Source organism: Manacus candei, unplaced genomic scaffold (assembly GCF_025592945.1).
Source record: "Manacus candei isolate 608988 ecotype Guabito, Panama unplaced genomic scaffold, ASM2559294v1 h1tg000053l, whole genome shotgun sequence".
Taxonomy (NCBI): Eukaryota; Metazoa; Chordata; class Aves; order Passeriformes; family Pipridae; genus Manacus; species Manacus candei.
In genome coordinates, this window is record NW_026138101.1 from 4183492 (window position 1) to 4208336 (window position 24845).

Below are 24845 nucleotides of genomic sequence, written 5' to 3' on the forward strand. Positions count from 1 at the left end.
CTTCCCAAATAATGTTGTTGTGATCTTGTCCCAAAGGGCAGCCAGCAATGGCACAGTTGCCAGTTGGCCCCAATGGTGGGGGCCTTTCATATTTGAAAGGTGTCAGCTCTCTTTGACTTTCTTTTAACTTTATGGAGCTACACGTTAAAGAGATTATTTCATAATTGTAGAATAATAATGTATTACAAGATATTCACCATAACTTCTAGTATAAATGTTAAACTTGATTCTTAAAAGGATAAAAATTACTTATTTATTCTGACATGCTTGAAGTGTTTAAGGAGTGAAATCGTGTCTTTTGCAGGGCTTTATTTTACCTGACACTTAATGTAATGTTCTATAACAATATGCCCTGTGGATTGAAACATAACTGGTAATGAAATGGGGCTTTGAATCCTTTTGCTCTTGCATTTTCAATGTAATGATTTGAAGGGATTGCCCTACAATCTTGGTTGCTACTGGGCCTGTATTTGGTCCAAATCATTTGAATCAGGAGCAGAAGAATGATTGAGTTAGTCTTCATTCCCAAAAAGGGAAGATTGGTTTGACACTAGATCCAAACAGGCATACAACACCCCTTTCAGAATCTCAGTTAGATCTGTAGGCATTAACATGGTGTCTGTAATTCCTGCTTATTTCAGCTTTGGTACTTGGTGCTTCTTTGTGTGAGAATCGTAGATGTAGGCACATTCCAAAAAGGTGTGTTTTATACACAGATGAACTAAATGTTTCCTTGTTAAATTTCTTGTTTGTTGAGATAGACCACAGCTTCAAGATTAGTTCTTTACAATTTTGTCTATTTTATGAAGTCTGGAAATGTTACTGAATGTTCCTGATGTGAAATGAGAACCTTTAAATGTTCAGCCTTTATTGGAGTGGCATAAGCTGTGTGTCTCTATAAAGGGTAAATGTAACTGGTTTGTCGATAACTGGGACTTAGAGGATGGCAGTGTGCTCAGTTTAAGGACAAACTTGTTCCTCTGCATCCAGAAACCATGAAAGAATTGGGAAATAATAGGTAGTGTAGAAAGGAATGGTGCGTGGGCGAGAGCTACTTACCAAGGGAACTTCCTCCTCCTCCTTTTCCTTCCTTTCCCTCTCCCCACAATACACTTCAGGTACAAGCCTTATGTTTTCTCGGTGCTTCGTCCACCAAGACCGGTCCTGTTTACTAAAACAGGAATCCTTCTGTTATTCATTAGCAGTAATAACACTGACTCTTGTTTTGGGTTTGCTTTTTCAGACCTCCCTCTGATGACCAATGTGAGTTTTGAGCGATTCTATCGGCAACTAAAGTCTCCGCCTTCCCATCCATTCCAGCTGGTAGCAACGCTTATAATGCGAAAAGGTCTCAATTCAAGATCACACAAACTTTTCTCTTAAAACTTCCTAGATGATTGTAGTTGCTTTGGCTGTGTTCTATGCTAGCAGAAGCCTTTTCCAAGGTTTGCTGTTGACTCTAGAGCACCACATTCCCCGTTTGCTGGGAGCCTTGGGGGCTGGAAACATGGGAAACTCGTGCGTTTGCCGCGACGACAGCGGAGCAGAGGACAACGTGGAGTCTCAGGGCCGGCAAACGGAGAACAGCAGAGCACACATCCCTGAGGCAAGAAGCCACCCAAGGGACCCTGTCCGTCCACCCAGGAGGGGTCGAGGGCCCCATGAGCCAAGGAGGAAAAAACAGAATGTGGATGGGCTGGTACTTGACACACTGGCTGTAATTCGGACGTTGGTAGATAAGTAAGTACCTCCTCAAGGAATAATTCAACATGAATGAAAATGTTCTTGTCTCCTCTCAAACTGTGGCTCCATCCTCTCACCGATCTACACCTGACCCTCCCTGAAGCAGCCGTGTGTTTCCACCTGGAGGCTTAGGAGAGGAGCACCTTTCCTAGGTAACAGAAGTAGCTCCTGAGTGCCCAGGTACAGACTCTTCCAGGAGCTGAGGAGCTTTCTCACAGTTCCTGCATGGGCCTACACCCAGGTGGGATGAGGAGTGTACTCAGTATTTCTTACCTAAAAGAGATTACACAGTTTAGGAAGCAATGAACACTCCAGAGTTTGGGAACTTCTGTCCTAAAAGTTGGTTGTTCAGATTTTCTGTTTTCAGGCTTTATTTTCTTCTTTGGAAACGGTTAAGGAAAACTTTGATCTTTGTTAGCCTGGATAAACAGACTGAGGTTTTCTTTCCAGTTATGAGTCTGACTGCTTTTTTAAGATCACATGTTGTGACTGCCCAACTCACAATCCCAGTATTGCATTCCTTGCATGCTCAAAGCATCCATTAAGGGTGTGGAGGATATTTACAGGTTCATCCTTATTTTTTGGTTTTGTGTTGCTTTCTAAAAAGCTTTGAAAGGACCTTAAAAGTGATGGGTTAAATTAGCTCATCACCTTTTGGGTTAGGTGCAGGCTAGGAATTGGAAAGACCAGAACAGAAGGAAAAACACTATTCTAGCTTCACAGCTGGGGCTTGAGTTTAAGGTGGATAAAGCTCAGAATAAATGAGTCTTGATTCATACACCTGCATCGACTCTGGAATGCTCCTGCAGAAGAGTTTCTCTTCCTGCTGTAAAATGCTTTAAATAGAAATACCAGGACCGATGTTTTTCATGAACATTTAAATCTAAGGTGTGTGTCTGTGGGTTTTTTAACAGGCTTTATTTTGTGGTCTGTCTTCAGATCATTAAGTTAAAATCATGGCAAACATTTTTGAAAGTCTCTGCCTAATCCTGCATGCCTTCCCCTTTCCCCAAGTTCAGCTCCTTAAGCTGTTTCACAACACTTTTGTGCACAGCTGATCCTGTTCCTGTGGGTCTTGCAATCAGTTTTGTAATCTTCTAAGCACTTTCCTATGCTACTGAGGGACAATAAGCATAGTTATTTCACTGCCCCTGGAGTCCTTTTTCTGACTAATTCCTGAAGCTACTGTATTTTTTTTTTAATGCAGACTGTAGTGAAAAACTTTAGAGTCGTATAATCACATTGGTTGGAAAGGACCTCTTGAAGTTCATCCACTCCAGCATAAAACCCTGCATAAAACCCAGGCTTAGCCAGAGCAGGTGGTTCTATCCAGTCAAGTGTTGAACACACTCAGAATAAAGAGATTCTCCACCTCTTTGGGTCCCAGTTCCAGTGTTTGACCACTTCCATGTTTTAAATAATTAAATATGTTTAAAAGTTAGAATTTCCCATGTTCCAACACAGGCCTCTCTCAGAAGAACCTGACTGTCCTGTCTGTTCTTTCCCATTATGTAGCTGCAGACTGAAGTCTGATTTCTCCTGTCCACTGCCCCCCTCAGGGATGAGAGACTGTAGGAATAAGCATGTTCCATTACCACCTGTTCCTCCTAGAGCCTGATTTTTCAGTTTTGAAAACGCCACAACTGAAGAAAATGTTAGGGAAGCTTAAAAATCTCTTTTCATGTCAAAAAATGTGCAAGCATAAAGCTGAACTAAAGTAAAACAATGTAAGAAGTAACAGCAGATTAGAAGTCCAGGCTGTGGAGCAAAAGATGGCCAAAAAATGGGAGGCAAAATTCTTTATCTGAAAATTTTTTTCTAAACTGTACTGAAAGATAATATATGGGAACACTGTGAGATGAATTGTAAATTAAGTTGTTGCACTGTGATCTGCAATGAACAATTGCTTTCTCTGTTTGCTACTTGTTTTTTCTTGAGGTGGGTTTTTTTTGGTTGGTTTTATCAAATCTGTCAAAAAACTATCTGACAACTGATTTTTTTTCTTTTCTTCTAGAAAGGAGCTCAGTTTAATTTCCTAGATTCAGAAGGATAAATTCTACATTATAGAGCTTATATGAAGAACTACTTTGCAAACTAAGAAATTAGAAAAATGGCTGTTTTGTTTCAAAATGAGGAAGGTGTGGGCTGGGGGGCATGTTTGGAAATTAAGTGGTTAAAATGACAAATTAGTGGGGCAGGACTGTCTTTTGCTCAGTGTCAGTACTGCCAACACCTGCTACCCATGATGGAATCAGAAAACTTGCAGAAAAAAATTCATCCTTTTTAATCATAGCTTTTACTTGTACTTACGGTTGGAGTTTTTTTCTTCTTTCTTTGAATCTTTATATCCTCTCTCTTGAGGTAGTTCTGCCTGCAGTATTGCACTTCTTTTTCCTGCTGGGGAGATTAGTTACCAGAAGAAAGGTGGATATGCTTGGAGGAAAAAAAAAAACCCCATAATTCAACTCTTTGTTTTAAATGTGACAATATAAAAATGGGTTAAACTTCACTTTAGCATTTTCTTGAGGAAATATTTAAGAATCCCTTTTTTTTTCTTTGTAAGAAAAACATGTATTTACATCATACATATATTTCATCAAAACTGAGATTTTTTTCCCTTTGATAATTAATCCCTCCTAGGTAGGTAGTTCTATTATCTGTGTAATTAATGCCTGTTGAAATTTTCTAAAAGTCCTCTGTATTTTGCATTTCCAATTTCATTCCAGAGCTGTGTGATAGAAAGTGAGTGTGGAACGTGGAAGTCTAAGCCTTGGGTTAGTTCCCAGCGCCTAAGGAGCACTGAATAAGGCATTTTAGGACATGCTGCTGCATAAGCTTTTTCTGGACCTTTGAGGTGCTTACTGAACAGGATTTTGGCATCTTGCTTTAGGTACTTTCAGGGGCAGTGCCTGCACGGATACCCAGACCTGGCTGTGGCTTCGTGTCCTTGCTCCAGCAAACCAGACTGAGGAGATGATCTGTTCAACTTTTTGTTTTACATGTTGGAAAGGGGGTTGGTTAAATATCTTCTGTTAAACTGCCTTAACATCTTCTTTATCAGCTCTTGTTTGTAGGCTGTGATACTGTTAGGTGGCTTGCCTTTCAGTTCTTTTAATATTTATATATTTAGCAGAGAAGAAGCGATGCCCCTTGTGCAATTCTTGGTTCACTTCATGACCCCTGACGTGCAGTCTCCTGTTATGTGCTCTGAGGAACCCTGCTAATGAACAGCACTCAGCCTAAGCATTACATTCAGCTTTTAGACTTGCAGATGGGGATCACAATTCCACTTAGCAGCTGTTGCAGATATGCAGATGTTGACTTTGAGCCAAAGAAAGACTCAAATCCCATCTGTGTTTCAGACCTGAAAGTGGCCTTAGCATTCTGCAGCCTGTGTAACATCCTTTTGTTAAACAGTTCCTGGATTTGTTTCATGTCTGTGCATTATCATTTTATTCAGCATATTATGTTGATGACTGTGCATAAATTTTGACCTGTGTAATATCTCTTTCAGTGACCAGGAGCCTCCTTATTCAATGATCACGTTGCATGAAATGGCAGAAACAGGTATCAAGGCATTGTGTTGGACATTTCAGTTGTGACTCCTAAGCAAAAAAAAAAACCCAAACCCCAGAGCCCTCTTTTCTTTGCAAAGAAAAATACATGCTAGCAGGATGTGGTACAACTTGCTATAGCTCTGGGGATCCAGAATACAATTTTGCCCTTTAGAGGCCTCACTGAGCTCACTGCATTTGCCTGAGTTTCTTTGACTCCATTAAACTTCCCACGTGAACTCTCCAGAAGGAGCCAATGTCAGTGGCATTAAACCATAAGCCACAAAGAATGGCAGTTTGCAGCTAAGGCAGGAACAGCCTAATATGTCAGTGTGGACATGGTTTAAGCCCACATGCTCTGGTGTCCTCAAATAGCACATACTCTTTGGTTGGGTTTGGGTTTTGCTGACCTTAGACCTCTGCTTTACTGATGTATTTGTTCTAACTCTGTCCCTAAGTGCTCCTGCAAGATGAACCAAGTTTGTGCAGGGGCTCTTCTATCTTTGTTACAGTAGAGAAATTCTCCCAGCTCAAGACCTCCACCAAACTTCTGGTTTAGATGAATTTTAGTCTCTCTACCAGTAGAGTTGATACTGGTCTTAGGAAATCTATTTCTGTATTAAAATAAATTTACCAACCTGGTTAGATATTACAGCAGTTCAGTAAAATGCTTTTTGGGGGAATGTGCTGACAAAACTCAAACCTCAATGTGTTGCTGCTGTGTTCCTGTCATTGTTGAGGGCAGCAACATCACTTCAGCCTCAATTGCCTGTATACAGATACAGACTTTCTTTATTTTCACTTCTAAGGAAATTTCTTTCTTGTAAATCCAAATCTGTTTACTTTATTGGTAGGTTAACATATGTGGATTGTTGTTTTCTTGCAAGCAAAAGCCCTTGTCTAACTCATTCAACAGGGAGAGCTGTTCTTTAGGAAAACAAATTTTCTCTAGACCAGCAGGCATGGCACAAACTCATGTTACTTGAGGGAACTCAGGAAGAGTGATCTGATTGTGGATCAGTGTCACTGTTGATGCTGCTTTTAACACTTAAGAGTTGGCACTGGATGCTGAACTCTTGAGTATCACACTAGAACAAAGTGCACCAAGAGCAGCCCTTCCTAATAGCAGTGGGAACTAAAGAATTGCCTGGGCAAGACTACTCTCCAAACAGCACAGGTGTTCACTGTAACCCAAGCTCCTGTAAGCTTTTTTTCCTTCTGGAATTTAAACCTCTAAAGTAGTGCAAAGTAGTGATGTAAAAAGTAAACTGGCATCTGCAAACCCGCTGGGTAATTTGGAGGATTTTTCAGTTTACACTTGGGGATGTATTTTGGACACTTCAGAATCACAGTGTTAATTCTGAGCGTCGCTTCTGTTTTGTGGTTGACAGATGAAGGCTGGTTGGAAGTTGTCCAATCTTTAATTAGAGTTATTCCATTAGAAGATCCCCTGGGACCAGCTGTTATAACGCTACTACTTGATGAATGTCCACTGCCAACAAAAGTGAGTCCAAAGCAAATGTATTTCTCTGTGGCTGAAGGTCGGTTACTCGTGGTTGCCACACCCGTGATCTCTTCTGGGTGGGTTTCACCAGTGATGCAAGACTGTTTGTGGTTCAGAAAATGGGTATTACCTTCACTTTTGAGTCATTTGTGGTGACTTGGTATCTAAGTGCTAATTAATGCTAGAAGCATTTTCCCCCCCAACCCCTCAAAAAAAAAAATGGTTTATAGGAAAGAACAAGAGGTCTTTGGTCTGTAGCTGTTTTTCTGGCTGCCCTCCCCTGCCGTGTGGTACAAACAGCCCTGTGCTGTGCAGGTGCTGCAAAAGCTGAACAAGTTCTGCCCTTTTGTTCTCCCCTTCAGAAAGCTGCACATTTACAAATCACTATTGAATTTGTTCCTGCCCTGCACGTAAGGAATGCAGCACAAGGGGGTGTGTGAAGTTAAAACAAGTGACATTTTTTTTACTATCAAATATCTCTATATCGTTTTGGCTAATTAGAATATTTTTATTTTTGTTTACCAACCACTAATCTGGTTTGGGATGGAAAAATGACCTAGGGTGTTCATAGTGTTGTTGGTACAGGTGGGTTAGTGAGAGCTTCAAGTGCTTCAACATACTAAACATAATGAACTTGTCTGTCTTAAAATGCTTGTCATGATCTCACTTCTTCAGAAATCGATGATCACATCATTGCAGCTTTCATTTCTCAAGCTACTGATGCTGCCAGTTTTAGTTTTCCACTGGTGATGTTAGGGATATAAAAAGCTGGTTGCATGAGTGGCTGGAGAACTACCTGAAATGGGTTTGTTTCCTCTTGGCTATTGATTAAAGGCATCTGAGACTTTTGAACATGAGCAATGTATTTTGACTGTCACACAAGCTGCAGCATTATTTTGAAAGCAAAGCCATGACTAGAAACTTTGCCTGCTTGAAAAAAGAAGTCAGGAAATGGAGACCACTGGGAATGCACCATATGAAGAGTGATTTGGGATTTTTTTGTTAGGCTATACAATGTGCTTGGCAACCAAATCATTTGTTTTCAGAAGCCACGGGACTTTTTTTTTTTTTTTTAGGTACTTAAGGAGTTTGCTCCAAAATAGCTGATCTTATCAAGACAAAAGGATCAAGGTGCCTGTTTTTTCTGGGGTGCACAGAGGTTTTTGCTGTGTTGTCTTCTTACAGCACACAGAGCTGCAGCTGTGGGATCTGCTGATCATGTGCAGCCTAGTGAAGTGTGTGCTGCTGTTCACTTTCTGGACAGGATAAGTTTATAAAGTTTTTGGTCTTAAGAATTTTAGGTCAGTGCCCCACTTCCATGACAGATGGAGAACAGCAGCAGGCTGTATTTAATTTTCTGTTATTGCAGGCTATGAAGTCCATAAAGTTAAAATGGCAGTGCAGTAAACTGTTTATTCTATAAAGTCTTTATTTAACTCAAAATAGTTGATCTCTGACAGTTCTAATAATGGCTAAAAGCAGTATCAGAGTATGTCAAGAGTCTAATTTTAGTGAGGCTTTTCCATCCCAAGTCTATGGCTTAGTCATTTTCTTCTTTCTCTGTTCTTTCCACTTAGCTCAGTCCTGTTCATCAGTTCTGGTTTTGTGGCTTTCCTTTTAAGAACATAACTACTTTTCGGTGTGATCTCTGGGCAGACCTCAGCCTTTAGCACAGTAAACTGATTTCAGTGTGGCTCAGGACACAATTCAAAAAAACACGTCTCTTCAACTTGAGCAGTGCTCATTTTTCCTCCAAATGGCTGCTGATGACTTCAATATGAGGAGTTCTTCTATTTTAATTAGATCCTTGCCTGAGATTATGCAGTTTCAATCTGAATCAGCTGAAACTTTCATGAAGTCTGGAAAGTTGAGGAGGATTTGGAACTTTGCAGGGTGGGGTTCTCCCTATGAGATGACTGGTTCTGGCTCTAGATTAACCCCTGACTACCCTGAAAATGCAGGATATGCTCTAGACCTATCTTGAATTTTATCCATACCATCCTGCCTGAATGAAGCAAGTCATTTTAGATTTATTACCCTCATTTACTTCCTAAATTCATGTGACTACATAAAGCCATTTATGCCCTCAAGAATACCATTTATGACATCCTGTAAAAAGCTGACAGCATCCTAAATTTATTATGGGAATGTGGGCTTTTGGGGGAGGGGGACATGTCTCTTTAGTCCTTAATTCTAAAATCTGAAACAGTCCTTTTCTTTTGGAAAGGGTGTGAGTTTTAGGACACTGGAAACATTAGATGTGATATGTGCTGATTGGTATTGTTTGCCTTTGTCTACTTATAACAGTTCCTGTTGCTGCAGGGAGCTCACTTAGGGATGTCCACAAGTGTCCTGAGCTGTTGATCACTGCAATGACCAACAATCTGGTGGTGATTTTAAAGTTACAATTCTTGGGATCTGTTGACCTTTTCTTCCCATCTGTTCTTTATTATCTTATCTTAGAAGACAATCACCCCGTGCTGTCTGTTACATGAGGCTGACTTCAGTAACAATAATTTGTTGTAATATGTTGAGCTGGGCTGGGGGAGCTGCATCTGTCCGTAATGTTAAATAAGAGATTTCTGATTTTTTATTTTTTTTTTTCCTTTTGCAGGATGCATTACAGAAGTTAACAGAAATCCTAAACTTAAGTGGAGCTGCTGCTTGCCAGGATGCCTGTCACCCTGCCAAGCACCGGAACACGACTGCAGTGCTCGGCTGCTTGGCAGAGAAGTTGGCAGGTAAAGCCAGGGGGTTCTTCTGACAGCTGGCTCTGGGCTTGTTGCAGCACCTCCTGCTTTAAGTAGCCACGATGCAGACTAGGTCAGGAGTGTTTTCTTAGAGCTGAATGATGTTCTGCATGGAGGGGAGACCGTGGGTGATGGGCGTGACAGAACCTGCTCGACTGAAGTGTTGAAGTCTCACCCACCAGGGTTTGAATGAGCCACTCACAAATCCTGGTGCCTGGTTAGTGACTGAGGATCACTGTTGCTGGAATATTGCCTTAGCACTGGTAATCACTCTCCTCTGCAGACCTGCTCTGTCTGTGAATTACTGAGGACACATCCCATACCCAGGAGGCAGAACTATCAAATTGATGGCCTTGGAGGCTGTATAGAAACAAACAAACAAAAAGATGCTTTTTCCAATAGATGTGTCTTGTTCTGTTGTAGTCAGCTGAAAAGATTCTCTCTTCTGTGTTGCTTGAAATTGCTGAGATTCTATTTTAAAGTGACTTTTCATATAGAATTTTTATTCCCTGTTATTTCTAGTACCCTGTTTGGAAACTGATGATTAAGTTTCCTTCCTGCTGATGGACTGTTTTATATCTAGGTTTTCTTGCTCCTTTTCTGAAAGTGGATAGGAAATAGAGGAAAAAGGTGATTGTCCAGTATCACTTAATGATTATTAAAAAACCAATTTCTGTCAAAAAACAAAATAAAGAACAAGGACTGGAAGCATTTTTGTGCTGTAATATTTCTACCTTATTATACTAAATCAAAATGAGATCCTGTATCTATTTTCATCTTAGTGGACACAGATCTCATTGTACCAGCTCAGGCAGCAAATCTGTGAATGCAGTGTTGGAACCCACTGCAATTAGTTTGTAGATGCCAGAATTTGATTCCCTTTTGATTCAGCAGACAGTATTTCAGGGCTTTTCTCTTTTAAATTGGCTGCTTGCTATGGTGCTGCTGCAAACTGTAGAATTACCTATCAAGTTGGTGATATCAGATTCTCATTTATAATTATTTTGGGCTGCTGGTAAATTGAGCTGGACTTTACATGTTGACTCTGAAAGTAAAAGGGTGTGAGTCTCTTTGTGAAAGTAATGAGCATGAAAATGCTTAATGGAGGCTGGGGGAGTCTTATTTCAAACTCTGAGAAGCATAACTAGAACTCTGTACCCACTTACAGCAGATAAACTGAAAAGGACTGCAATGTGCCAGTAACTGTGTCATTATTAAATGTGCAGCAAGTATTTGACTGGGAACAATGATAATTGTTCTACATTATAGTTCTGCTTGGCTATGAAACTCTTGGATGTTCTTTAATTTGTTACCTTGTGTTTGAAAGATCTGTGATGATGAGTATGTGGTGGTTCCCACGGGTGCATTTCATTCCTGGTGTTCTTGCAGGTCCTGCGAGCATAGGCTTACTCAGCCCAGGAATATTGGAATATTTACTTCAGAGCTTGGTGAGTGTCTTTGATCTTTTTGTAGGCATCCATACATAGCAATTACAATGCAATTTTTTTTTATTATTGTGAGAAGTTAGGGCCATGTTTAGTAAATACTGGAAGTGTGTTATGGAAAGCTGAGATTCCAGAGTCTGTGGGATGTCCATCCTTGGAGGTAATTACAAGTTAGTGGTATGAGGCTCTGGGTAGCCTGATCTATTCAAACCAGCTTTCCACAGGAGGGGGAATACAGGAGCTTCAGAGGTTCCTTTGAACCTAAAGCATTCTGTGACAGACTCACAGCTCTTCCTGTCCATCTGTGCTGGATATTTATTAAATAACTCTTCTTACTGTCCATGTTTAGAACTTCCAGTCCCACCCGACAGTGATGCTTTTTGCACTAATAGCACTGGAGAAGTTTGCACAAACGAGTAAGTATTGGCCTGATGCTGCTTTTAACAGTCACCCTGTGGCTCCTGCTGCATGATTGTCCCTTTATCTGATCACAGCTCTGAGCATGAGAGGCTGGATTGGTGGAATCACAAATATTTAAGAGAAATGTTTGTCCACTTACAGGCAAGAAGATATTTATCATTTTAGTGACATCCCCCTACCCCTCAAAACCCTTGAGATATTTGCTGAATTTGCTTATTTTCCCTGTTAGAAATTGCTGTAGAAGGCCTTGTGACATGAGGCCTTTGTCACTGAAACAAATCTGTATTAGAGAGAGAGAACAGTTAGGATTGGGAGTTTGTAGGCAGGAAAAAACATTTATTGCTTTAATGACACCTCCACCCACAAACCCTTAAGAGATTTGCTGAAACTCACTCCTCAGCTTAGAAATTACTACATAGTGACTTACAACATGAGACCTTTGTTACTTGAAAAGAAATAAATCTCTACTGGAGAGATGTAGAAAAGCTGTGATCTGTCTCTTGATGGTGCAGCTCTGTGCTGAGAAGTGGTAAATCTGAGTGAAGGTAATTTCACATCTGCTTGGGGAAAGAATTTCGTGCTGTTTGTAATAGCCATGTTTAAATGTGTGTGGAGGGTTCTACTGCATTTGTAGGATGTTACTGTTTTTAACTAAACTTATCCCTAGCAATTATTCTTTTTGCTCTCAAATTGCAGGTGAAAATAAAATGACAGTTTCTGAATCGTGCGTTAGTGACCAACTGATCTTGCTTGAGAAGTGGACAGATAATCCAGACTACTTAAAACGCCAGGTTGGATTCTGTGCCCAGTGGAGTTTAGACAATCTGTGTAGGTATAACAAAGGGATGGATTCATTTAATGTTAAGCACTTCTCCAAGGAGAATGGAGGACTGCTTTGTGTTTGTTTTGTATAAGCACTTACTACACCTGACTGCATTTGTAATATCTCCTTGAAAAAGAAAACAAAACAAAACAAAAACCCCAAGAAATATATCCAGTCTAACTGCATGGAAAGGAAATTTTGCCAAGGAAAACGTTTTTGGAGGGAAGTGGTGTGTACTCTGCAAATTGGAACTGCAGTGAAAATTCTTCTTTGCACCAATTTCCTGCAACCCACGTTTCAGCAAATGTGCTGAGTGGCTCAGTAGTGCAGCTCTGTCTCTGGAACAGATGGATTGCTGACAAGTCCTGGTGGCTGTCACTGCTGTGGTCATACCCCAGTGGTGCACAGGCTTGAAGAGTTCTTAAAGACTTTCTAAAGTTAAGATATGGTCTTGTGATCAAAACTGAAAAGTGTTTGACAAAGCACTTTTGTTAGTCATCCAAAAAAACAGACATAGCTATCATCAAATTTGCTGGTTTAGTTGTGATTTCAAGGGTGCAGCAACTCTTAAGAACCCTGTGGTTTCTAATGCCTTTTGGATAAATTTGGATAAAAGGTCTGTTGGGCTTCATGTGCCAGTGTCAGTTGTGTTTAGTAAACGTCTGTATAAGTGTTGTAGCAAGTTTGGGATGTGTGAAGATAGGATCTTTGATTTGTAAATCAACATGTGTGTGTCAGCAGTTTGACACCTGGCAGGATAAATGCTTTTGATCCTTCCATGTGGCAAGGGGAAGCAGGGAGACAGAGCTGCTTTGGCTCAGTTTAAGTTCATCTTCTACCTGGAAATGAGAGGATACAAAACTTTAAGTCCTTATTTTCCCCCTTCTTCCCATCCTCAAATCTTTTCCACTGTGATGAATCAGGAAAAACTCTGCCCAGCTGAATGTTCAAATACAATGGTAAGTCCTGAAGCAGTGGCACCTTGGTGTGAACTTGGATGCCTTCCATTTGCCTGTGGGTTTCCTGAAAGTAGCAATTAGACTGTGGGAGCTCTAGTCAGAGGTACAGGTCATGCAGGATATTTAACACACAGTGCATTGGAAGCTGTTTTCATGCAGGCAAAATGTTAATCCTTCATTCAGTTGTGCCAAAAATTACCTGGATCGTAGAGAGATTGACTGTCACTGTGTGAAATGCTTCAAATCAAGTTTTGCTACAGCAATGATTAAAACTAGTTTTATTTTGCAGTTTTAAAAGAAGGCAGGCAGTTTACATATGAGAAGGTTGACTTGACCAACATTAGGGCTATGCTGAACAGTAATGATGTCAGTGAATACCTGAAGATCTCACCACATGGATTAGAGGTAGGATATTGTTCTCGTGTTTGCAACCTGAAAAAGTCTGTAGAAAAAGGCAGGTTTCAACTATTTTGTTCACCACTTGCTCCAGTGATTTTTCCTAGAATTAATCCAAGTTCTCTGCCAGCTTTATACAGGAAATTTGCTTTGTCATCAGGAGGGCTGTAACATCACTACCCTGATCTCGATTGTAGAAACGTTCAAATTAAGTAATGCCTGTATCTGTGCCCCAAAACTTCAGAGAAATGAGGAGAATGCTTGAGTCAGCTGGCTTCTCACTCATTTGGATTAAAATTACACAAAGTATAATTCTATTGTTTATCCTGTTTAGTCTTGAAAAGAGCATCAGATTTTTGTCTCAGCCACGTGGGGTTTTTTTTTCCCCCTCTGTAACTCCTTCTAAAAACTTGCTTGACTACTTAGAAATGAATTTTCATGACTTAACATTGAATTACCTCCTTGTCCTTCATATCAGAAGTCAACTAATAAACCAGTGATTTAAGTCTTCCTGTCTTGGTTGTCTTAGTCTTTAAATCTTTAAATTGACTTTGTCAACCTCCTACTTTTCTTTTTTCCTGTGGCTTAACCACCGGACGATTTTCAGTCTTGCCTACTCACTAGTTTTTGTGGTAATTACTGCTATAAAGAGAGGTCACTTTGTCTGAAGTGCCTCTAAAATTATGTTGGTGTATTCTTACATGCAAGAAACTCGAGCCAGGGGGAGAAAAGAGGCTCTCTTGAGTGCTCCTTTTGCAGCAGCTGAATGTTTGGTTTGGTTTTTGGTAGGCTCGATGTGACGCCTCGTCCTTCGAGAGCGTCAGGTGCACGTTCTGTGTCGATTCCGGGGTCTGGTACTATGAAGTTACAGTCATCACTTCGGGAGTGATGCAAATAGGATGGGCTACCAAAGACAGCAAATTCCTCAACCATGTGAGTACATGAAATGTCATCGAGCTGATGAGATGTAACATCAGTATTTTTCTACTTGCAACCCCTGTGAAAACAGCTCTGGTTATTCTGTGGTGGTGACTGAGTATCAGTTTTTCTGTACCTCCGTGAAGCTGTTTTTGTTGAATTTGGTGGCACAAGAGAAATCTGTGTTGTCATTGCTACAGGCTGACACTGTTCACACACGTCCTGCAGAGCTGCTAACAGTGACAGCTTGTTATTTGCTTGCTGTTGTCTGGAAGCTACTGGGAACTTATTTCTTGTGGCTTAGTCTCTCCTTGGAAATTCTTTAGATAACAGTGGTTACTGTCTGTTTTTGTAAGTAAACAGTAAGTCAGTAGGAACCAGCAGTTCATCATACACAGGTCACCAAGCAGCCCTCTTTGACATGCTTTCCTGTTAAATTAACTTTCATAAGGGAAAGAACTTATTTAAATTGACTCTGGGATAGCATGGTATCATCTGGTCTGCTGGGAGCAGCATATATCTCTGCATCACAGCCAAAGATCAGTCCCACATTTCTAGCATGGAATGGAAGCGTGATTTAAATTTAAATAAAAAAAAGTAAACCACACAGAAAAGAAAAACCCCAACCAAACAAAAATACAATGCAGACCTGTGCTGAGCACAGGCCTTGTAGACACTGAGTGTAACAGAAACTGTTGGAAATAAAAGACCATGTGTCTGCCTTTAGACTGCTAAGAGGCTTAAAAGATTTTTTTTTTTTTCCCCACTTACTGTTAAGGAGCTTGGTGTATGTGCATTTTTCTGTGAGTGCATCCTGTACAAGGTATGGAAATGGGAGATGTTGCATCCCTGAGCAGGATGATTTTTCTGTTGCTGCAGCTGTTTTGCTGGTGGCTGAATGTGACTGTTATTTGAGTTCATCAGGTGTGTGTCCCTGAAATACAAGGATATCATCTGGGTATGTCACAAACACAGGCCTCAGAAGCCATATGCTCTTTATTTACAGCGTATGTAACAAAAAGACTAGTCCTAAATATGACATTAAACACCCATTAGCTGGGCTTAGCTTTAATTTGGGACATGGGAGGCTTGTGTAATCAGATGCTGTCTGGTATTTGCACTCCAGACAAATCATGCTGAGCATGAGGAAGTTACTTACCTTCCATAATGCTTTTGAGATTCATGTTTGGGCTCTGCTACATGACAGGTTTGGTTTTTTTTCTCCCACTCTGAAACTCTTAGTTTTGTGTTCTGCCTTGGACCTTATCACTTGATAATGTTTTCACAGTTCGAGGGAGGCTGGCACTGAAAAGGACAAAATATGCAATAAATTCAGTGAAAGGGCTGCAGGTTTGTTCTTTGTGTGCTGTAGGTTCTGGTGGCACGTGGATATCTTGTGGGGGAAGGTACTGCAAGTTTGGTACTGGGACTTCAAGATAAGAGAGTGGTTATGACTCTGTGGTGACCTTTTAAGATGCAGAAATTTAACATGGCTATTTGGGTACTGGCCTTCTGATTATTAAACATTTTAACAGGCAGGAGTGACTTGAGGTCACAGAGAATGGAAAACACTTTGAAAGCAATATCCACTTCTCCCCTCCTCCTCATCCCAACAAATTCCTTTTTACTGTGAAAATGAAACTATGACTAGTTTGAAAAAAAAAAAAAAATTACCCTGATGGAAGTGGGAGAAACCCTTCCTGTTCTTATATGAGTGGTTTAGGTGAATAAAAATAAGCTGTTCTGTGTGAGGAAAGGCTGCAGACTGAAATGTTTTGCTCTCTCTCTGAAGGAAGGTTATGGCATCGGGGACGATGAATACTCCTGTGCCTACGACGGCTGCCGGCAGCTGATCTGGTACAATGCCAGAAGTAAACCACATTCCCATCCCTGCTGGAAAGAAGGTATTCAACCCATCTTCTGTTTGTCCTAACTGGATTTCTGCACAGGGTTTTTTTGTACTCTTGCAGGTGTCTGTTAGTTTGTGTGAACAGAGCTGTTCCTAATCCTGATGATCCTAAAGGTTTAAGAATTATTGTGTGTCTTTAACAGTGGTCTGAATGTGCAAAGTGGACACTCAGTCTTGCTCCCCAGTTCGTGCAAAGAGAATCTTGTTGCTTAAGTAGTTTTTCTTTTCAAAGGCAGAGTACAAACCACAGCACCAATTAACATGGCTGGACATTTAATCATAAGATTTTTAGTCATAAGACTTTTTTTCCAGATGTTTGTAGCCCTACAAAACAAGGCTAAAATCTTCCTTTCTGGGTTCAAAGAGTTATTGTAGAGAAGGGAAAAAAAACCCTGATTTCTCAATTAGACCTTTTTTTTTTTTTTTTTTAAGGAGGAGTTGCACTGTCTTGCTTACTTTAAATTCTTGGATAACTACTTGGACAGCAAAGTTCTGTTCTTGATCTCAGCTTTGCAATCTTGGTAGGAGCCTGTGCATGCCATGCTTGTGTGAACTGTGCCGCCTTCTCTTCTATTAGAACTTTCTCCCAAGGATGGCTAAATTAAAACACCTCTTAAAAATAAATAGCACAAGCATATTGGAAATTCATCCCCAGAACACACACTTGCTAAAGTCTACCCTCCAACAGGGGTAAAATAGCCAAGGAGTGACAGAGTGCAGCTTTCTTCTGGCTTTGGCAAATACCCTGCAATACTTCTATAACTGTGTAGTGTTAATGCTCTGGCAGACTAAAATACTTTATTTTTTTACTATTTTCTCTTGGGTTTGGTTTTTTTTTTTAATTTCTGTATCAATGTTTCTTCCTTTGTGCTTTTGCAAACAGTTCCTTTTAAGTGAGACAACTCATAGTGACATATGTGATACTTGAAACAATAACTGTTTCAGCTGTTGGCATTTAACAAAAGTGAAATCTTTAAATTGTCTTTGTTTTGCATGTAAGGAGACACAATAGGATTTCTACTAGACTTGCAAGAAAAGCAAATGATCTTCTATTTAAATGGAAACCAGCTTCCTGCTGAGAAGCAAGTATTTTCATCTGCTGTGTAAGTATATGCTCATTTGGAAGGACATGACCTCTATGGATAATTGTTTTAATTATATGAAGAGTTTCTAATTTGAGATGTAAATTCATATTTACTTACCTGAAGCCATCATTATGCAGGTTTCCCAGTTGAAAGTTGCTTAGAAAGCAAGAAGGATATAATTTTACAGGTGGATTTCAGGGTGCAAAATAAATACTTTGGACTTTCCAAAGGTAGGTTCAACGTGATGTTTTCTACTGTCAAATTAGCACAGCATTAGAGTAGAATGAGGCTGTAGCAAAGATGAGCAGTTTTCTGGTGCTTGAGGAATTTTTCATCTTTTAAAAGATAAAGCCTCAGTCCTGTAAATGCTGAAGAGCACATATTGATTGATTGCCATTCCCTGGGGACAGCTCCTGGAGTAGCACATTGAGTATTCAGGGGAGGACATCTCTTGGCAGCCTTACAGAAAGGTGTTAGGTTTATTTTGCAAACTCCTGTACAAATTAACACATGACTGCCTCCTCCAACTCTCACAGGGGAGTTCAGCCTTTTAGTTCTGAAAACATAAGCTGGTGTAATACTTGATAAAGCAGATTCCTGTGTAGCTTAATTAAACATTACAGTACTTTGTAAATTAATCCTGCTGTGTCCAAGAGGCGAAGAGTAGTTCAGTTTAAAGAGTTGCAGAGTATCTTGTCTATTCAGCTTGCAGTGCTGTGTTCTTTGAGCATGTAATTTATATATTCAAGTACTTGTTAGAACTTAGGGTATTACTGAACTTGGGCCCTTGAGTAAATAAATTTGAAAGAAGCAATAGCTGTGTTTTTACAAGCCCTCTGTGTGGCTGTGAAGAAAAGGCAGCTGTCCTGAGATAATCCTGCACAGGCAAGGAAGAACAGGTGGATGTTATGCTGAGAGAGCTCAGACCTGGACTCCTCCTGCACAGGTCCCTCACAAATGTACAAGAGCTTCAAGTTCCTCAACTTTGTGCCTGCTCCCTTGCACTGGTACTGCTCCTCACAGGTCTGCCAACAGCAGCTGTTTGGAAGAAAAATACTTTTTTCCACTTCTGAAGGAGATACCTGAGCTGATCAGTGCAAGGAGGTTGTGGGAATTCATATATATATATATATCTGCTCCTAGTTGTAAGTGTGACTAATCCTGGTTGTGGAATAGGCAGCCTTTATGGGCTGAGTCAGTAGGAAACTCAGATAAATTCAGCAGTTGAGAACCAAACAAGGTATGTGCAGCCAAAACTGGATGTTCTCCCAGTGAGCTGCAAAACTCTGGTATTGAAGGAACTTTGTCTCTTTGTCTCAGGGTATATTTTTGTATGGTAATAGTAACATGTCTGCAAAGCTCTACTGTTATTTAAGTTGTTCTAAAATACCTGTTCATTGTGTTGCAGGTCTGGCTTTTTTGCTGCAGCTAGTTTCATGTCCTATCAGCAATGTGAGTTCAACTTTGGGGCAAAACCCTTCAAGTACCCACCATCAATGAAGTTTAGTACCTTCAATGATTATGCCTTTCTGACAGCAGAAGAGAAAATCATTTTGCCCAGGTAATCCTCCTGTTTAGTTTTGTGTGTTTGCATGCAGAGAAATAAAATGCTTCACTTCTTTTTGTGTTGTACTAAGCAAAGTTAATTTTTTATGGGGTCATGCTTCCATAGGTCCCTTTCCTCAAAAGATGAGATAACAGGCTCCAGTGCAATTTCATGAGTAGAGCAGGAGATGTGCAACCAAAATCCATGAAATTAATTTTTTTTTTTTAATATTAAGCTAAATTAAAATTAATTAGTACCACACAGTAAGCTGTTTTTAGTAAAAGTATCTCCTGCCATCTAAGAAGGATGAGCTTAGTTGAGGAGGTATAGTCTTAATTAAAAAAATATGTCATATTTAAAATTGACCTGATTTGTGATTTGGCAGCATGGAGGTACTGAATGATTATAAGTTTTTAATTTTTCCTCCTTTTTTGATCCAGATCAAAATTTCCCTAGTTATGAATGATAGTACTGACAAAGGTCATTCAAATTTAGAACTGTTTTCCCATCTAAATATAAACCAAGCCAGATAGAAACGGGTTTGGGTACATTTTTCTTTAACAAATTTCTGGCAGGAATGAAAACTAATAAATCGCCTGGGTTTTGTCTGGTTTCAGTTATTAGTCATAAAATAACTTCCTGGAACACAAACAGTAACAGTATACAGTGTAATCTGGGATGTGGTGTACCCTGGATTTCCTGTCTGAAGATGGCCCTTGGACTGGTGCTGATGTATGTGGTTGAAATAATCTTAGGTTGCAACTAATTAAGTGGGAGTAAGGCTGGTGGAGGGGGTACCCCTGGCTGTAGTGAAATTTGGAGACTGGTTTTGGATTATCAATCTCTCCAATCAAGTGCACTCGAGGTACTTCAGTATCTTAGTGTTTAGAAAGAAAAGAAAACAAATACTCCTGGATTGGAGTCACAGATTGGCAAAGTTGGAGGTTTAGGATATTGTATTTACGCAGCGAAAATCAAAATGCAACTGGCAAGCCCATTTTGTGCTGACATACAGCCAAACTACTCCTGCTTGTGACTGCAGGTGCTTTAAGAGAGAGTCTGATTTAATCCTTCAGATGATCTCTTAGGTACAATTTTGTTCCTCCCCCTTTTCAGATTCAATGTTCTTCTGTCTCAGTGGTGTCCCATGTTAGATGGGGCTGTGCAGTTGCTCGCTGTTGATCAGATGTGGTTGTTATTGGAGCAGTGTTCAAACACTACCTGTGGGAGCTGCTGCACGATTGGGCCAAAAGATGAGAAACAAACTGGGGGAAACTGGTTTCCTGTTGATGCCTGACTGGTGAAACTTGGCCTCCTGTGTTACAGACTGTTTAATATGTGATAGCACTGAAAGGCTCCATTCAAGGTTGGACACTGCTGTTCTTTGTGGAAACAAAGATCATCCCTCCCCTACTGCCTGCACTGCTTGGAAACCATAAGCTAATCCTAAACAAGATAGCTTTGATCATCTTAAAAGTGATAGGAAATAAGGCAAGGGCCTGTATGAGTTGACCCTAATTATCCATGACAGGATTTAACATAAAGTCATGTCGAGTTGTGCTTAATTTAGTGCAGCTAAAATGTGAAATGTCTTATTTCATCCAATAGGGGGTTTTTATCTGTTTACTCTCCCTTGTGGCTGTTGTCATACCGGACTGTTGATTTTATTTTCAATTTTTATTCTTCTGAACTGTGTTAGAGCACTGTAGGGTTTCTGAATTTTTTTTGATACATGGGTTTGTGAGGTTTATTGGTTTTTTTTCTTAAGTCCTAAAAGTACCCATGACAACGTACTTTTCCTTGTACATAAATTGTACAAGAACAATTTTTTTGAAGCATTCAGCTGTGGTAACTAGAAGAATTGTTATTTCTCTTTGTCCCTTCCTGACAGACCAGAATAGGGAATCAAAGACTGTTTTGCACATCTCTGGGGGTGTTCAGCCTTTTTTGGTGGGAAGTGGTGATTGATGCTTATCAGCAGTGTGGTGTAGCACAGGCAAGTGTTTTGTTGGCCTTGATGCAATACTTGGAATAGTTTAGAATCTATTGCTTTGATTCAAACTAATGTATTTGGGGGGGTTTCTCTCTCTCCTCAGACACAGACGCCTGGCTTTGCTGAAGCAAGTGAGCATCCGAGAGAACTGCTGCACACTTTGCTGTGATGAGGTAGCAGACACAGAACTCAGGCCATGTGGACACAGGTAAAACCTTAAAAACAACCCAAACCCAAAGAAATGGGAAAATGTATGTGTGGCATTCAGCTTATCTTGAGTGACTCCCCAGCATAAAGGAAATAATCTACCCTTCTTTTAAGGATGTGACAAGTAGAGTTAAGCATAGTATTCCCACCATTTCCCTCACCCTAGACCTGAGCAGATGTAATCCCTAATTGTGTGTGTGTTTGGGGAAGTACTGTGGCTACAGTGTATGTGTGCTACCCCTGAGCTACCAAGTCTTAATTCCCTGGTGTCAAAGGCTTTTCTGATTAGTGCTTGGTAGAGATGCTGTGAAATCCAGATCACGTGAGGAGAGCAGAAAATTCATAATATACTCAACTAGTCGTCAAATGTTCAACAAATGGATTGTCTCAAGTCACAAAATCCTCTAAAAGCTAAAAGTGGGACAGCAGTGTGAGTTATACCATAATAGCACTTCCCTGCCTTCAAGCAGGAAATGAATCCAGTTAAGTCCAGTTCCTTACGGTTTTTAGAGCACTCATGGAAGGAGTCTTGCCATGGGTCTAAATGCTGGAAGGTTAAAAAGAGATGTGCCTGATGTGTATGTCAGTAAGTGGAGAAGCTTCCTGCAGGGCACTGGGGCTGCTGCTCTCCAGACCAGAGTGAGTGCTGAGATTAATGAACCCAGGCAGGTGTGATCCTGACCAGCTGCAGGTCTGGGAGATGCTGAGCAGCAGGAGCTCCTCTCAAAGCCTGCAGACAGATCCCCAACACCTGACTTGCAATATCCAATCTCCACACTGAAATACTTAACTTGGCTATGTGTCTCTGGCAGGCTGACTAAACTGCTTAGTGCTTGTATATTATTCTGCTGTTGTTTAGTTCTTCATGCTGCAAGTGCAGGCTTTAACTGACTCTCTTTTTCTTCTCCTTCAGTGATCTGTGCATGGAGTGTGCCTTGCAACTGGAGACCTGCCCTTTGTGTCGACAGGAAATACAAACCCGAGTCAGACAGATCTCTCACATTTCATGACACACGTGGAGAAATGCCACAGACTTGTTTGCAATGAACACCAACCAATACTGAAAGGGGAAAGCATCTCTAACCAGTCTTTATGCACATAGAACCATAGCCACGGCCAGATTTCATGCTAACCTGTTAATCTGTTTATCTTAAAAACGAAACCTTTAATAAGCTATTTCCAGTTGCCAGCAATGGGAGCTGGTTTCAGCAGTAAGGAGAGCTGCTAGGTCAGCGTGCTATGGCTGGTGGTTCCTCTGAAGAGCAGAGGGGAGTGTCTCTTCTTCCCCCTTTCCTTCTTGCCTGTCACAAGTGCTGAAAAAGTTTGCACTGGAAGTACACGTACAATGCATTTTAGAAAAGAAGAGAAAATGAGTATCTCCTAAAACAGGGCCGTGCTGTCTTGTGCTCGAAAGTCTCTATTTTTGGCAGAAGTCAGTACTAAAAAGAGAATGCCAATGTTTTCCTGTTTAATGTAGCCTCCTGCTGGTCAGAGACTCTGTTTTCCAACAGTGGATATTGAACTGCTCAGAGACTGAATCTGTACACAGACTCATTTGAAAAGACAGTGTGGAGACTGTAGAGAAACTCACAGGTTTTAATAACTTGGTGATTCCAAAGAATGTTCTGATTTGTTTTTAAATGTTAAAAGATCGGTGGTATTTTCAAGTACATAATGTTTCTGATGCTTTTAACTTCAGTACCCACTTTTTTTGTGAGGTTATAATTTTCAGGAGGTATTCTTAACTAATTATAATGCTGGACTGGAATTAATTTGATATTCTGGGTATTTTTTAAGGTATCATTGAACATCTTTTTTAATCAGTGTTGTTTTTGAAAGTTATATTCACTTTGGAAAAATTGAGCTATCTTAAAATATTAGAGGATAATTTTGGGGCCAGTTTATTTAAAAAAGGTTATTTGGGTACCAGTTTCAGTCTTATTCTGTAACTCCTTAAAAATGCACCTTGCTTGCCACGTGTCAGTCCTGCTCTGAGCAGGTTTGGGGCCACACTTATTTTTGGTAGGGATCATACAGTGGGAAGCTCTGCTCCACTTTAATTACACATTTGTGATGTTTGTATGTTAAGGATGCATTTCAGCAGGCAGCTCTTGACTGGTTTACTAGGTTTCTACAAGGAATCAGGGTTCACAGCTGGGGTCAGTGAAGTAGCACAAAAATCAGTGGAGTTCTGCTTATTTTGCACCAACTGAGGATACGACTCGGTCTCTTCCAAGACTTGCACAGTTTGATTTTTTTTTTTAATTATTTTTTTTAAATTGTCTGTCTGTGAAGTGGAACTTTACTAATTCACACACAACTCACAGCAAAACCATCCCACTTCTTGGCAGTGATTCAACAGCAGAAGCTGTTGTGAATTCTCATGCTGCGATGTAGCTTATTTTTAAAGTAATTTGTTATCTTTATTGTACTATCAAATATTAACAAAGCAGAGCTGAGGCTTCTTCCTGCTGAGCATTCTGGCTTCCTACTGACCTGAGCTCTGCACACAGGTCCCAGGATCCAGCTCTCTAGCAACTTCTTTCACCTTCTGCCTTTGCTAACTCAAGGGTGCTGAACTTCATCCAGAGATGTGTGAATTAGGAAAGTTCTGTCCATCATTTTCTTGTTGACTTTTGTCCAAATACAGACTGAATCCAGAAGTGGTGTGCTGGTTAGTGTTTTTGCTAAAGTGTGAATTCTCTTCCACCTTGGATGGAAGGTTTGATTAAAGTCAGACTGGCAAATCTGCCACGGGGACCTCATTTCCTCACTGACTGTACTTTGCAATGTTTTGCTGTAATCCATGTGTCCAGTCAGGGCTGAGTCCCTTCCTGCTCGGTGCTCAATGAGCAAACATGACCACCATCACTGCCACGAGGGTGTCAGTATTTCAGAATCACTTTAAGTGCTTCCAAATGCAATGATTGGTTTTTTATCCCTAAGGTACAAAGACAGAAACTGTACTTTAGGGGAGAAGTGGGACAGAACCATTTTGAACTCTGCCTTAATAGATTCTAGTAACTTCAGGGCTTTGGTTTCCCTGGCCAGGATTAACTGAGGTAAAATTTTCAGAAGTGCCTAGGACTCCTAATTTGTATCAACTGCTGTATGAGATTAAGCTCTTAAGGCCCAGGTCCACAATGGCTTTGAGGCATCTGCTGTCCTCTTGAAATGGGGGTGGCCTTAGAGCCTCGCTGCCTTTGTGGACACGGGACTAAGTGCCTGTGTTTATCGAAAAGATGTTAATGCTTTGAAAATTTTGCCCCAGACCGTCTTCCGTGCAGCTGGTGCTGGGCAGAGGAAGCCAACGGTGGCAGAGGAGGGGGGAGCTGTGTTGCAGAGAACTGTCCTGTTCATTTCACAAAGGGAAAGACTGTACACTTTGACTGGCTTTCTACCGCCATCCGCGCCGGGGGCATCTTTAGCAAGCTCGATACTCCACGACCGGTGCAGCGTCCCCCTCCCTCCCTGGGGACGGGGATGGGAGGCGGCAATGACTCCACAGGCCCTCAGAAGGGGAAACGAATTGTAGCAAAGTTGTTCATTCAACAATAAAAAACATCTTGAAGGCTCTTTGTTGTTCTTTATTT

The 24845-nt window shown here is 40.7% G+C and overlaps 1 protein-coding gene across 2 annotated transcripts in view; it reads left to right on the top strand.

Annotated features, from left to right (window-relative positions):
• RSPRY1 (ring finger and SPRY domain containing 1) overlaps positions 1 to 24827 on the top strand; it is a 37211-nt gene extending 12384 nt beyond the window's left edge. For both annotated transcript variants that reach the window (XM_051801906.1, XM_051801905.1), the window contains 14 exons: positions 1244 to 1740; positions 5258 to 5310; positions 6689 to 6801; positions 9416 to 9542; positions 10941 to 10999; positions 11346 to 11412; positions 12113 to 12244; positions 13488 to 13603; positions 14384 to 14527; positions 16305 to 16416; positions 17422 to 17524; positions 18915 to 19067; positions 21149 to 21253; positions 22166 to 24827. In XM_051801906.1, coding sequence (XP_051657866.1) covers positions 1394 to 1740; positions 5258 to 5310; positions 6689 to 6801; positions 9416 to 9542; positions 10941 to 10999; positions 11346 to 11412; positions 12113 to 12244; positions 13488 to 13603; positions 14384 to 14527; positions 16305 to 16416; positions 17422 to 17524; positions 18915 to 19067; positions 21149 to 21253; positions 22166 to 22262 — 1728 coding nt within the window. In that variant the 5' untranslated portion in view covers positions 1244 to 1393 and the 3' untranslated portion in view covers positions 22263 to 24827. The remainder of the gene's footprint in view (positions 1 to 1243; positions 1741 to 5257; positions 5311 to 6688; positions 6802 to 9415; positions 9543 to 10940; positions 11000 to 11345; positions 11413 to 12112; positions 12245 to 13487; positions 13604 to 14383; positions 14528 to 16304; positions 16417 to 17421; positions 17525 to 18914; positions 19068 to 21148; positions 21254 to 22165) is intronic.
• The last annotated feature ends 18 nt before the right edge of the window (positions 24828 to 24845 follow it).